A 13,793-nucleotide genomic window follows, 5' to 3' on the forward strand; every position below is an offset into this window, starting at 1 on the left:
TTGTGGGATAACCAGTCTCATATAACCAACATGCTTAAGTATGCATGAAGAGGTTAATGCCATAGAGTAAGCTGTCCTGCCAGGCTTAGCTAGGTCACTCCCCCTCACCTTGGAAGGAAGGTAATCAATTCTAGTGTTGCAGTGGCGTAGCGAGGGCGGGGCGCCCTGGGTTCCAGGGGAGGGGGGTGACACTTGGGCCAGCCCCACTGGCGGGCCCTGAGCAAGCCACGGAGCGAGGCAGCCTTGTCTTGCAGTCTGCTCGGCGGCCTGCGAACAAGCCGCGGAGCGAGGCGGCTCCGCCCCGCGGCCCACCCACCAGTGCCGCTATGGGGCCGCCGCCGCTGCTCCCATGGCAACCTTGTGAGCCGCTGAGCAATCGGCAGCTTGTGGGGCTGCTGCGCGCGAAAAGCAGCACAGCCTTACACCCGCTGCTCACGCTCAGCAGCCCCACGAGCCGTCGGTCACTTAGCGGCTCGCAAGGTCACCACAGGAGCAGCAGTGGCCCGGTGACAAAGTTCGCATGCGCCTGATTTCCCGCATGCGACTCCGTCCTGACATTGCGTCATGATGTCACAACGCAACATCACGATGCCCCGCCCCCAGGGGTGCCTCCGTTCGCCGCCCCAGGTAGCAAGGAGGCTTCCTCCGCGCCTGTATTGTTGTACATCAGTCTACATTAGAAACTCATCTTGAGTTCCTGCAGAAATAATTTAGGAACTTTCACCACTGTAACTAAGCCAAGTTTTACTGCCTGTGTTTTCTGACTGATGCATGAAAAAGCACATGAACCTGACCTTTGAAGAGTTTGTAAGTAAACCATTTTTTAACTTACCAAATGTGTGGTCTTTTTCTATGCTGAGGAAGAGGGGAACTTTGGGAGGAACTTAGAAGGGCATATTTTAAAGGTCTGCCAGCCTGTGTTTCCATGCTTTACTTTGCTGCATATTTTTAGTTTTAAATCTCTGCTGGGGTTCTTTCCCTTAACCCTACAGGGAAGGTATTCCCCCTTCGTGGTCTTCAGGGCCAACATAACACTGGATGACCTGAGAAATCATTATTGGCTCATATTTTTTGAGCTAAGAACTGTCTTGCAAAAATAGGAGAAATGCAAACTCTAAAGAATAATTACATTTCAATCCACCTATTAGCCCAGGAGGTGAGAAGCAGGATTCACAAAATTCCTCCATCATTCCTACCCTCCACAATACTCTCAAATCTAACTTGTTCTTCCACAGTGGCTCTTAGCCTAACCACCTTCTCAGAGATCCTGCGAGACCAGCCTGAGGAGGTTTAATCCTAAATCATATCAGAACCTTACTAAATCATACCAAGAACCTTGAATAAGTTATTGCTGAATATTAGGTTCACCTCGGAATAGTCAACCCAGTACAGCAATCACTTTTGATACTCTAAAGCTCACATCCAGCTCACTACCTTCCAATGACTTCTTCATTTCATGAGATGTAGCAGGTCTATGCACCCAACCTCAAGGACTGCAAGCACCTCCTATTTTCATACTCACCAAGGTGCAGGGTTCCTGGGAAGTCAAGATAGCCGCTCTGGCCATAGTTGTTGACTGCAGACACTCGGAATTGGTAGTCAGCCTCTTCAACAAGGTTGCTCACGGTGAACTCGGTTTCAGGAACGGGGGATTCATGGCATCTCAGCCAAGTGAATCCAGTCAGTTTCTTACGCTCCACTACGTATCCATCAATAGGGATGGGGCGCTCCATCTTAGGCGGGGACCAGGATAGCATCACTGAGGTTTCTGTTTTATTTTTCACCACTGGGCCAACTGGTGGATGTGATGGAGGCTTCTTTGGAGCTGGGTAGTATGAAAAAAGAGGAAAAAAAATAAGTTGATCAGTTTGAAAAGTCAGGATCATTTAGGGATATGTTAGTTTCAACACCAGGGGTCAGCAAGGTTTACCTCACCTGGGCTGGTTCACTCCAGCGAAAATACCTTTGTGGGCTGGATTGCGCACCTGTGATTTCCAGCGTCTGCATCTTCCGGCGCTGCGGAAGTGAGTCCCCATGCCATACTGTGCCGGTTTAGCACAGCATGCAGGGACTTGCCGAGCAGGTGGCTTGGTTCGGGGGCAGCTTGGGGGCCAGGTAAACGACCCCCATGGGCTGCTTGTGGCCCATGGGTCTTAGGTTGCCTACCCCTGTGCAACACACACACCAATGCCAGAGGCAACACGCTATCAGTCATGTTGCACCAGTCCTCAATCCTTGTCTCCAGCTATCACAAAAATCCACAGCCTTGAAACAACCTTCTTCACCCTTGCTTCAGGGAGAACCAGCTCTTCAATACATTGCAGCTGTTTAAATACATCCAAATTTAAGTTTGCTTCCTTTTAGCCTAAGAGCTCATCCAGACTTCCACTCCACACACACACACACCCCAAGGAAACCTGATCTTTACTGCTAAATCAGTTTTGGGCTCCATGCTCTCAGCAGTGTGCCCCAAAATGTGCAAGATCGCAGAGATCATTTCTGGGCTCCGCGAGATCGCACAGGTCATGAGGAACAGGGCTGGGAAGACAAGCATCCCGGTTTCCCGAGTCAACACGTTGGAGGCTATGCCTGTTGCAAGCCTCTCTGCTGCCATCTCTGTTGTCTAATACAGTGATTGCAGGGTTTGGCACAGTTCACCTTTGGACGAGAAAGGTCCTTCTTGCAGACGCTGACAGAAAGCCAAATTACACTAAGCTCATTGTGTTCCACTGTGATTCACACAGCCATGTTAGCACATGGGATGGGATCCACAACCTAATGCCAGAGTCATGGCTGGTGAGTGTGGCAGTGGCTGCAAAAATGGCTCCAAGTTTTCTACCTAAATGCAGGGCCAGATTTAGGTTTGATGAGGCCCCAAGCTACTGAAGGTAATGGGGCCCTTTATATGTCCAGCTGTCCTTTGTCAACAACAAATTGTTGCTGTTTCTTGTGTTGAATATATGCTATATGGTAATTTATGGACCTAACAGGTATCTAAAGCCATTTGCACATGCAGAATGTAGGCACCCTATATATATATAGAAATGAGCAAACCAGTGATATTTTAGGGAGCAGGCTAGCAGGCGGGACCCATTACTTACATCATAGGAACCTAAACAGCACAAAACACTGTTGCTGTATGTAGGTTTTATTTTATTTGTTTTTTATCTTATATTGTGGAAATGGTCATCCAGGTTTTTTTTCCTTTAATTTTTTTGGGCCCCCCCAAGAGAGTGGGGCCCGAAACTATAGCTTGTTTAGATTAGACCGGTACGTAAATCTGGCACTGTCTAAATGTGACCAGCATGTTGAATTGGAACCACCAGGATTTTCCAAGAAGCAAACAAGGCACTTTTCTAATAGAGCCATTAAACCCCATAAGACACAGAATAAAAATAGGGAACCTTGGCCTGATACACCCTCCTTCCTTAGCTATTTACATAACTATATATATATCAGTGTCACAAGATATACTGTCACACCCCCCCCCCCGAAGTTTAATGGGAAGGCCAGAGCTAGAGAGTGCCTGCCTGTTTAGCATCCAGCTCAGGTTCGGTAGGTTGGCTACATACTGAAATCAGATATTAGGTACTAACCCTTGACTCATTAAGCTTAGTAACATTTAGTCAGATTCCCCACCCCCTCCTCTGAAAGAGCATTCTCAGATGCAAGATCGTTTTGTTCAGTATGAGAGGGAAGCAACATGCAACTGTTGGGTCACTGTTGTCTAGGGTGTCAACAGCTACTGGGTTTGCTTAGCAATCGCAGCAATTTGCATTTTTAAAAATCCTCATTAAAATTCAGCAGCAATTCATTGCAAATTTCTCATAAGAAAAAATTGGATGCAGTTTTGACCAATATGCATGTTCTGCAAGCAATTTCCCATAATCCATTTTTATATATTCTTTTCACAAATATATTAATTTTTATGGCCACTTTTCCCTAGTACATGCACACATTGGATGGTATTTTGGATGGTGGAGAAAAGTCTGCTCGCCCTCATGGGTGGGTAGTGTTGCGGCCAGGCCCCAGACCGTGCAAGTGATCCAGCAAATAGCAGGTCAGATCGCCCGGGAGCCAACTCTTGGCCAATGCTGGCAGCTCTTGGGTGGGCGTTCCCCTGGCTATAGGCGCAAGCAGCCAATGGGGATGCTTGGGCCCGCTCCCAGGGGTTGTTAAACTGCAGCCTGCCTGGCATGCAATGAAGATTTGGGTTTTGACTTCCTTTGTCTTGCCATGGGGATATGACTGGAATGTGGAGCAGGGTGAGTTTAGGATCCATTCTATCATGGCACATCAATCAGAAGGCATTGGGTTCAAGTTGCAGTACAGTAATGGAATCTCTTACACTGCTTTGGTTATATGTTTGGTTTCACTCCTCTTTACCTGCTGCAGCACAAGCAAAGCACCATACATTGGTCAATATAAATCTTTCCTTCTAAATTGTCTTTCATGAGAGTCTGCACGTTTGTGTACACATCAGACTAAAGCAAGGCAGCACACAACCAACTGCCTCACTTCTGCTGCAGAAGAAAGCCACCTGAGGGCACCTACTGGAACATGTCATGAATTATGGGAGACTGAAGTCCTCGGGTTAAGTGCTGCCTCTGGTATATACTCGCTACAAGGACTTTGGCTCAGCTCTGCCCGCTGTATGATGATAAGTTGAAACAGTAGCCAAGAGATTTCTGGAGAATGACCGTGGCATAGTGGAAAGAATGCTGGGCGTGCACTAGGGTGACTTGGGTTCAAATCCACACTGTGCCACAAAGCTCACTGCATGCCTCTGTGTTTGTCAGTCTGACCTAACTCATAGCGTTATTATGGGGATACAGGACAGCAGACCAGGCACACTATGGACATGCTGCTTAGTGTTATTTTGACTAGACAGATGGGCAGCTAGCAGTGCCACCGGGAGGTAAAACTAGGCTGGCAACAGGATGGTAGGCACTTACTCACAAACAGATGGACTGGTGGAGAAGTGCTCCACCCTGCTGCTTCAAACAGCTGGCTGAAACTTTTATTCTTCAGGAGATCTGCTTGTGTTCCAGTCCTCCACAAGAGGGCCAGCTTCATCCTTTGAGAAGCCCTGGAACCTGAGACTTAAAGCTAACCATAGCCACTTTCCTCATCCTAGTGCTGGCCTATACTATAAGCTGCAGAGCAACCATACTCTGTGGGTTTCACATGGAGGAAGAGAGAACAGCTCACCGGACACAGTAAACTGGGTGGACGTTCTGCACTCGTCGGCCACAAACACAATCTCTGCCGAGTCCTCCATTTTACAATCTCGGATTATCATGCTGTACTCTTTGCCGGATGAAGTGATGGCAATTCTGCTGTTGGGCTTCAGTTCTTCCTTGTTCTTTAGCCACCGGAATTTCTGGCACTTGTTTTCCAGCTCCACGCAGAATATTGCTGTGTCATTTATGCTGACTGCAGTCTTCCTTGGCAGTTTCTTGATAATATTCCCTTTGGTGGGGTGGAGATTTTTAAAGAAATTGTTTTTTAATTAAAAAAAATAAAGCAACATTAGCGGAACATTTAAATACAAGGACCTAAAAGATATAACATTGCTTAAATCACTTTCTCTAATTTGCAGAGATTTAAAACTCTGTGCACATAAATTACAGATGTGAACCCTACATAACTATTTGTATTATTACTAGTGAAGTGACAGAGGGAGATTTTGTTAGCACGTAGGGAAATCAGAGAAATGCAGTGAATAACCAAGACCACATCGATATGAGGATTTGCAGTTTAAAATATATGGAAAATGTTAACTGTGTATCCTATGTAGTTGATGTCAAAGACATATTTGTGTCTTTGTTTCATACATACATACACACACACACACACACACGTGTCTATAGCTTTCACAAACACAGACTAGGTTCACGGTATCAGGTACTACTTCAAAGGTCCTTTGGAAAGCCTGCCCATATTTCTAGTAATGAGTGAGATTCACCTGCCTCCGTGAAGACTGAGCTTTCTTTAAAAGTTCTTAAATTTTCTACATATTACTCAGAAGCAAGTCCTACTGATTTCAATGGGGCTTACTCACTAGGTAAGTGGATGTATGCCTGTTGTCTTTGTCCATGGAGTTTTCTTGGCAGGGATACTGGAGTGGCTTGCCAGTTCCTACTCCAGAATTCATGCTTTTGAATTATGGTGCTGGAGGAGACTCTTGAGAGTCCCATGGACTGCAAGAAGATCAAACCTATCCATTCTCAAGGAAATCGGCCCTGAGTGCTCACTAGAAGGACAGATCCTGAAGTTGAGGCTCCAGTACTTTGGCCACCTCATGAGAAGAGAAGACTCCCTGGAAAAGACCCTGATGTTGGGAAAGATGGAGGGCACAAGGAGAAGGGGACGACAGAGGATGAGATGGTTGGACAGTATTCTCGAAGCTACTAACATGAGTTTGGCCAAACTGCGGGAGGCAGTGAAGGATAGGCATGCCTGGCGTGCTCTGGTCCATGGGGTCACGAAGAGTCGGACACGACTGAACGACTGAACAACAACAAATTTTAATAAATAAATAAAAAGAGAGAGAGAGAACCCAATGATGCAATCAAGAGCACAGTGAGAGGTGGTGGTCCCACCTTTCCCTTTTATTTGTCAAGAGGGAACTAAAACATAATAAGAGCTTAGAAGCAGATCTTGTAGGACTCCAATTCCCATCAGCTGCAGCCAGCATGGCAAACGGTCAGGGGTGATGGGGGTTGGAGTCCAACAACATCTGAAGGACACCAGGGTCTCTTTCCTTGCTTTAGTGCCTAATGAAGGACCAAGGAGCAATTCCTTCTCTTTCTGTCCTTCCCCCTTCATCACTGCTGTTGGCACCCTCATTTCAGGAAGTGAGGCGGTGGCATCTCAGAATGGGGCCAAGCTTATTTAAGAGCAGGTCCAAAATTTAAAGCGATTTTGGCTTGCGTCGCAGAAAGCTCAGGAAGTAGGGAGGCAACTTTCCCAACCCTTTCATTTCTGAAAATGTTTTCTATGGTTCCTCACAAACATTATAAAAACAGGAGCAACCAAGCACCAGGTTGGAGAAGGCTGACCTAACCTACCACACCATGTTGCTGCCAGGATAAAATAGCAGGAGGGTGGTGGACAACCTCAGGCCTCTTGGCCAAATGTGGCCTTCAAGCGCTATCTGGACCTCGAGACTCTCCCCAACCACATCCACTTCAGCCAGGCCACATGCCTCAGCAGCCCTACTTTGAACCCTTCCTTGAGTGTTTTTGCATGTCTGGGGTGTGTTGTTGAACTCTAACAATGCCTCTTGCTTGTCAGGATGCAGAACACAGAGGGACATCTCTCTGTGTGTGTAGAAAATAACCTACTGTACAAGAGTTAAATTTACATGTGTCCCTCTGCACACTTTTGCCTGTGGCCCCACCCACCACTGGTATGTGGCCCCTGGAAGGCTGCCTAGATCAGAATGCGGCCCTTGATGCAGAAAAGTTTCCCCACCTTCCTTCTTTAGAGGAAGGGAGGGATGAAAATGAAATAAATTAATAAAGGTGTGTACTGGGGTTGTCTCTCACCCCAGAACCGAGCAAACTCTCTGTAAGCAACAGCTGGAAGAAGGAGCTGTTCAGTTCTTGCCGTACAGGCCAGTGCATAAAGCAGCCAGCCAAGTCCACATGTGTGCCAGCGGAGAGAGCCAGCAGCTGCTTGCGAAAGTGGCCATGTTGTTCTTGTTTGCTAAGAAATCTCTGGGGGTAGAAATGCAACGACCATCCTATCAGTTGCTTGCTAAGGCAAGCTGGGTGCGATACAGAAACTATGCAGGAGACTGCACACTGGGATTACCCCTCTCCTCTTAATATACTCAGCAAGTCGTGCAATCGATATCAAGGCTAGCGTTACAAAAATTTGCTTTAGAAGACCCTGCCTGACCTTTGGCTGGAGCAAACAAGCCAATGGCATTAACTTGGGGCTTGCAGGACAGATTGTGCATTTCTGTCCAACGTTCCCCTGCCTCCCTTCATTCCTCCATTTCCTCAGCTGTATCTTGCACCAAGGGTAGATGACTTGTGGCCCTTCAGTTGTTGACTTGTAGATGACTTGTGGCCCAACAGTCAGAGTTGGTGGGAGTTGCAACCAAGCAACATCTAGAAAGCCACAAGTTCTCCATGCCTGATCTAAGATGTGGCGTTCCCTACTGCATGCGCAAGATGGAAGAACGTCTCTGTTTAGAAGAGCCTACATCTCATGAGAGAGGGGAATGCCCCTTCTAAGATCAAGGGTGGGGAACCTGTGGGCCTCTAGGTGCTGCTGGACTCCAGCTCCCACTGGTCCCCACCCTTGATCTTAGAAGGGGCAGGTGTTTGTTAGCCTCCACCTGCAGTCATAGCTAGGGACATCTGAGAATTTCAGGGAGCATGGAAGTGGAAGCTGCCTGTGTTTGCTAACTGGCCAATATGTCAAAATCCCGTTTGTTTGTTTGTTTGTTTGTTTGTTTGTTTGTTTGTTTGTTTGCAGTGGGTTAACAGTTGTGAAATTTTGGAAGAACTCCAAAGATCTATCGTTAGAAGCATGGTGTAACAAAGTATTGGCAATTATATCAGCAGAAAAACTTGTCGAATTCAGGCACAAATACAAACGAGTCTCAAGGACCATTTAGAGCTGCATTTGGGCCCCAGAATGGAGCACTCTACACCCATTGTCTGCAGAAGCCAGACCAAGAGCTACCAGGCTCACCACTGCTGCCCTCCTAGTGCTCCACTAATGACCAGCTTTGTACCTCAGGAACTGGCTTTTACTGGTCCTGCTCAGCAGCTCGTGCAACAGTGTGACATAGGAGAGCCATAAATCCCTTCCTATGCCCACACAGCATCCGCTTTGTATTCTCTCTCCAAGTGCAAGGTCTGGAAACATTTGGCTAGCCACTCCCAGCATGTAGGATGGAGGAAGTTTTCACATTTCAAAGAGGAGGAGGAGGCATGACAAGCACTTAATGTGACAACGTGGATTCTTGAGGGTGTGAAAGGAGAGATAGTGGAACAACACACAGCTAGTTTTGCCACTGCAGCACTGTGGATTCATAATATCACATAACCAGAGAATTGTTGGGCTGGAAGGGATCCCGGGGGTCATCTAGTCCAACCCCCTGCAATGCAGGAATCTCAACACATGGTTTCCTCATCTAAAAGCTCATTCAGACATGGGCATTCATCACTTGATAGCTCTTGAAGGCTCTTATCTGAACGTGTGTGAATAGATTTCTCTGCAAAGTGTTGTGTCTGTGGGGATCGTAGGGGATATCAAATGTGATTGCAAACACTAGACCGGTTATGGCAATGCACGATAGCAGAAACCAATGTTCACTCTTAAAATGAAGGGCCGGTTAGATAAATAATGGGAAACAAATTTGAATAAATTATCAGCATCAAAACAAATATGAGAGGCAGGATGCCACAAGATAATAGTTTGAAATAGTATGGGGATTATTCTTTAGATTCTGGAATAAGACATACTGAAATAAGACAGAATAATAATATCTGAGCTGAACGCATTATGCTCATTCAGAGAGTACAAGAGTGCTCAGAGCTGTCTTAAAATTGGGGAATATAAATTGAAGACTAATAAAGGGGGTTAGCGTTTCATAACCAAATACAATGTGAAGGCAGAACATTACATGCCATGTGTGCTACAACCCTCAAGGGCACTTGAAACAGGCAAATGTGCTTGAGAAGAGGGTGATTTCACTGGGGAAATGTCAGTGGGAAGGGAGATTAACCCTTCCTCTGTTGCTGCTTCCTCTCTACAAGCTGCAGCTTCTCCTGCAAGATTCAGCATGTGTGAAATGAGATAAACATGTATTTCATACCTTGCAGCTGGGGAAGGCAGGGGGAGAGTCACCCACCACACAGAGACACTTCTCTACTGCAGTTTCTGTGGTGCAAGGCACACCCTCTCAAAACGTTTTGGTTTGAGAAAGCTTTCCCTGAGGTGTGACCAAGTCATTTTTAAAAATCTTAATTGTACACCTGTAGGAATGGTTTAAATATTTTTAGAATTTGTAGAAATGATTTTCATTGTTTTCAGAATTCACACTATTTGCAGTGTGTGTGTGTGTGTGTGTGTAATCCCATTGTACAAACTGCTTTGATGGCCGCAGGCTGTTTATGAATTTGTAAAATAAGTAAATAAATAAAAGTGTATTTGCCTATCAGAAGTGCTCCCTGGAGTTTTATTACGTATGTTGATTGAGGTTGAATCCTGACAAGACAGAAGTACTGTTTTTGGGGGACAGGAGGCGGGCGGGTGTGGGGGACTCCCTGGTCCTGAATGGGGTAACTGTGCCCCTGAAGGACCAGGTGCGCAGCCTGGGAGTCATTTTGGACTCACAGCTGTCCATGGAAGCGCAGGTTAATTCTGTGTCCAGGGCGGCTGTCTACCAGCTCCATCTGGTACGCAGGCTGAGACCCTACCTGCCCGCAGACTGTCTTGTCAGAGTGGTGCATGCTCTGGTTATCTCCCGCTTGGACTACTGCAATGCGCTCTACGTGGGGCTACCTTTGAAGGTGACCCAGAAACTGCAATTAATCCAGAATGCGGCAGCTAGACTGGTGACTGGGAGTGGCCGCCGGGACCACATAACACCGGTCCTGAGAGATCTGCATTGGCTCCCAGTACGTTTCCGAGCACAATTCAAAGTGTTGGTGTTGACCTTTAAAGCCCTAAACGGCCTCGGTCCTGTATACCTGAAGGAGCGTCTCCACCCCCATCATTCAGCCCGGACACTGAGATCCAGTGCCGAGGGCCTTCTGGCGGTTCCCTCACTGCGAGAAGCAAAACTACAGGGAACCAGGCAGAGGGCCTTCTCGGTAGTGGCGCCCGCCCTGTGGAACGCCCTCCCGTCAGAAGTCAAGGGAATAAACAACTACCTGACATTCAGAAAACACCTAAAGGCAGCCCTGTTTAGGGAAGTTTTTAATTTGTGACTCTGTATTGTATTTTGATATTTGTTGGAGGCCGCCCAGAATGGCTGGGGAGACCCGGCCAGATGGGCGGGGTATAAATAATAAATTATTATTATTATTATTATTATGTACATGTTATCACATGTATTCAACCTGCAGGATGCAATGTGTTTGTAAGGCATGCTTCATACCCTCCAACATTTCTCCAATGAAAATAGGGACATCCTAAGGAAAAGTGGGACATTCCAGAATCAAATCATAAACTGGGATGGCAACTCTAAATCGGGGGTGTCCCTGGAAAACAGGGACACTTGGAGGGCCTTTTTCACAAACATTTCTGACTCCTTATTGCCAACTCTTCTCAACTATGAATGTTCTTAGATGGTTGATGTAGAGACCATTCACCTTTGGGAAGAAGGGCAGGATATAAATTTAAACAAATCATGATTTAGTGCTGCCAGATTCACAACTTGCATTAGAACAGGCACCCCCAACCTTCGGCCCTCCAGATGTTTTGCACTACAATTCCCATCATCCCTGACCACTGGTCCTGTTAGGTAGGGATCATGGGAGTTGTAGTCCCAAAACATCTGGAGGGCCGCATGTTGGGGGTGCCTGCATTAGAAGCTCCCCAAGGAAAAAAGCATTTCATGTGCTCCATTTTCACTTACCTTGGACACTTAATTCTGCAATGGTTCTGCTTCCCTCTTTCATTTCGCATATATAGACAGCATCGTCATCCATGGTAACGTTCTGGACTGTAAGCTTCCGAAACGTGCCTTCTTCCTCAATGTTGTACTTTTGGCTCTGCTGGAGTTTTGTCTCCTCTTTGAACCAGGTGGTTTCTGTGCTGGGAACGGGCACCTCACACTGGAAGGAAGCAGATTCCTTCTCCCGAACTTCCAGGTCTCTAAGTTTCATCCTGAAAGGTATTCTCGGTTCTTGGGAGCAAGGAAAAGAAGCAATAAGAAAGAGAACACAAGAGCATAACAGAGCCAGTTAAGGATTGCTCTAAATCAGGCATCCCCAACCTGCGGCCCTCCAGATGCTTTGGCCTACAACTCCCATGATCCCTAGCTAACAGGACCAGTGGTCAGGGATGATGGGAAGTGTAGTCCAAAACATCTGGAGGGCCAAAGGTTGTGGATGCTTGCTCTAAATATACTATGATGAAATAGTTAACAGCAGGGGAGGGAGATCTTGGGCCCAGGGGCTGAATGTGGCCCTTCAAGCCTATGTGGCCCTTAGGATGCTCCCAAGGCCACACCCTCTCTCTCCTGCCACGCTCCTCCAAGCCCTGCTTTGTGTCCTCTTTCAATGTTTTTGCCTGGCTGGACTGTGTCCCTGAACACTGATAATGTATTTTGCTTGCTGAGATGGAGTAAGGAGAGGGGAGATTGTGTGCAGATATCAGCCTATTGCAGAAAGGTAGGATTTGTATTTGTTTCACCATTCATTTTTACTTCTGGCCCTGCCCACCAGTGAGATGTGGCCCCTGCAGAAGCTTGTCCAGAAGGGAATGCGGCCCTCAGGCTGAAACCTCACACCTGGTTTATAACGTACAGACTGATTCTGTAAACTGATACAGCACCTTTATAAAACTGTTATGTCAATGTACAACAAGCTAGTGCTGGACCACAACAAACAGGGCAACTTGCAGTTCCACTTCTTTGGGGCTTATTGTCCCCCCACCCCCACCCCAGACTTCCTCCTCCTGAATGTTTAAAGGTCAGAAGTGAGTTGTGCCACTCCTGATGCCCTCCAAGAGGGTTGGTAGTGGGTGTGAAGGTTATAAATCATTGCCAACTGCATGACAAGAACACCTGTTTTGAATAGCACACAGTACTCCCAGCATGACAAATGACATTCCTTTGTTCTTCCCTCTGTTTGGAATACTTTGAGCATTCAAATAGTCGGTTACTTCAGAAATGAATGCGCTGCACTCTAAATCAAGGGTTGGTCTACACATCCCCAAATGATCATGTAGTATCGTCATCCTGGAACTTCTTGGCAGATCACATCCCTGAATGCTTTCCTACAGAAAATGTCCTTGCATGTGGAAAAATATGTTCTCCTAATATACAGTACATACCCTGAAAACATGGCTTGACTGCATTAGTGGTGCCAGAGGAAGGTGGAAGGGTCAAGCACCCTCCCAACAAGGAGCTCCCTTCCCCTCCACATCACTGGATTCCTGTCACTAAAAGATACTGTTATTTTTCTTTCAGCTATCTACTGTAGCTTGCACACCTAGAAATATACTTTGCCTGTTCTGTGACTCTCCCATTTTTCTCTTTACCATAAGAACCAACAAAACCATATCAATTTATCATACAAAACTGAACTAGCTCACGCATCTGGGAGAAAATTAGTTTGCAACTTTTGACTATGGAAGTCTTGCTTTCTACAGGCTTGCAGTTAATATATATATATAGATATTATTATGGTTTGGAATTTGATGGCACCCCAGTTGTGGATCTTCTTCCACTTGGAGGCCAAAGTGACTACAGTTAAACCTCGGGTTACAGCCGCTTCAGGTTGCATTTTTTCAAGTTAAGAATGCAGCAAGTTAAGAATGCAGTGTTTACTTCCGGGTTTCGCCGTGCATGCACACACAGAAGCATGTGCAGAAGTGCTCTACCGCGCTTGCGCAGAAGCACTGCTCTGGTTGCAGACTTTTCGGGGTGCGGACGGAACAAGTCGTGTTCGCAACCAGAGGTACCACTGTACAACATTGGTGGAGTTTTGACGCATAGTGGAAACCCATCTGTCTTCTAGAGGCCTTCAAGGTCAACTCTGATTTTGCTTGTATCTCTTTTGTACTTTTCGTACTGGAACTCAGATTGTTACTGATTA

General features: G+C 46.6%; 1 protein-coding gene across 1 annotated transcript in view; it reads right to left on the reverse strand.

Annotated features, from left to right (window-relative positions):
- OBSCN (obscurin, cytoskeletal calmodulin and titin-interacting RhoGEF) overlaps positions 1-13,793 on the reverse strand; it is a 216,747-nt gene that overhangs the window by 185,529 nt on the left and 17,425 nt on the right. Inside the window, exons 3-5 of the mRNA XM_033166000.1 lie at positions 11,609-11,878; positions 5,212-5,472; positions 1,523-1,825 (exon numbers count right to left, since the gene is read on the reverse strand). Coding sequence (XP_033021891.1) covers positions 1,523-1,825; positions 5,212-5,472; positions 11,609-11,878 — 834 coding nt within the window. The remainder of the gene's footprint in view (positions 1-1,522; positions 1,826-5,211; positions 5,473-11,608; positions 11,879-13,793) is intronic.

Source organism: Lacerta agilis, chromosome 12 (assembly GCF_009819535.1).
Source record: "Lacerta agilis isolate rLacAgi1 chromosome 12, rLacAgi1.pri, whole genome shotgun sequence".
Taxonomy (NCBI): Eukaryota; Metazoa; Chordata; class Lepidosauria; order Squamata; family Lacertidae; genus Lacerta; species Lacerta agilis.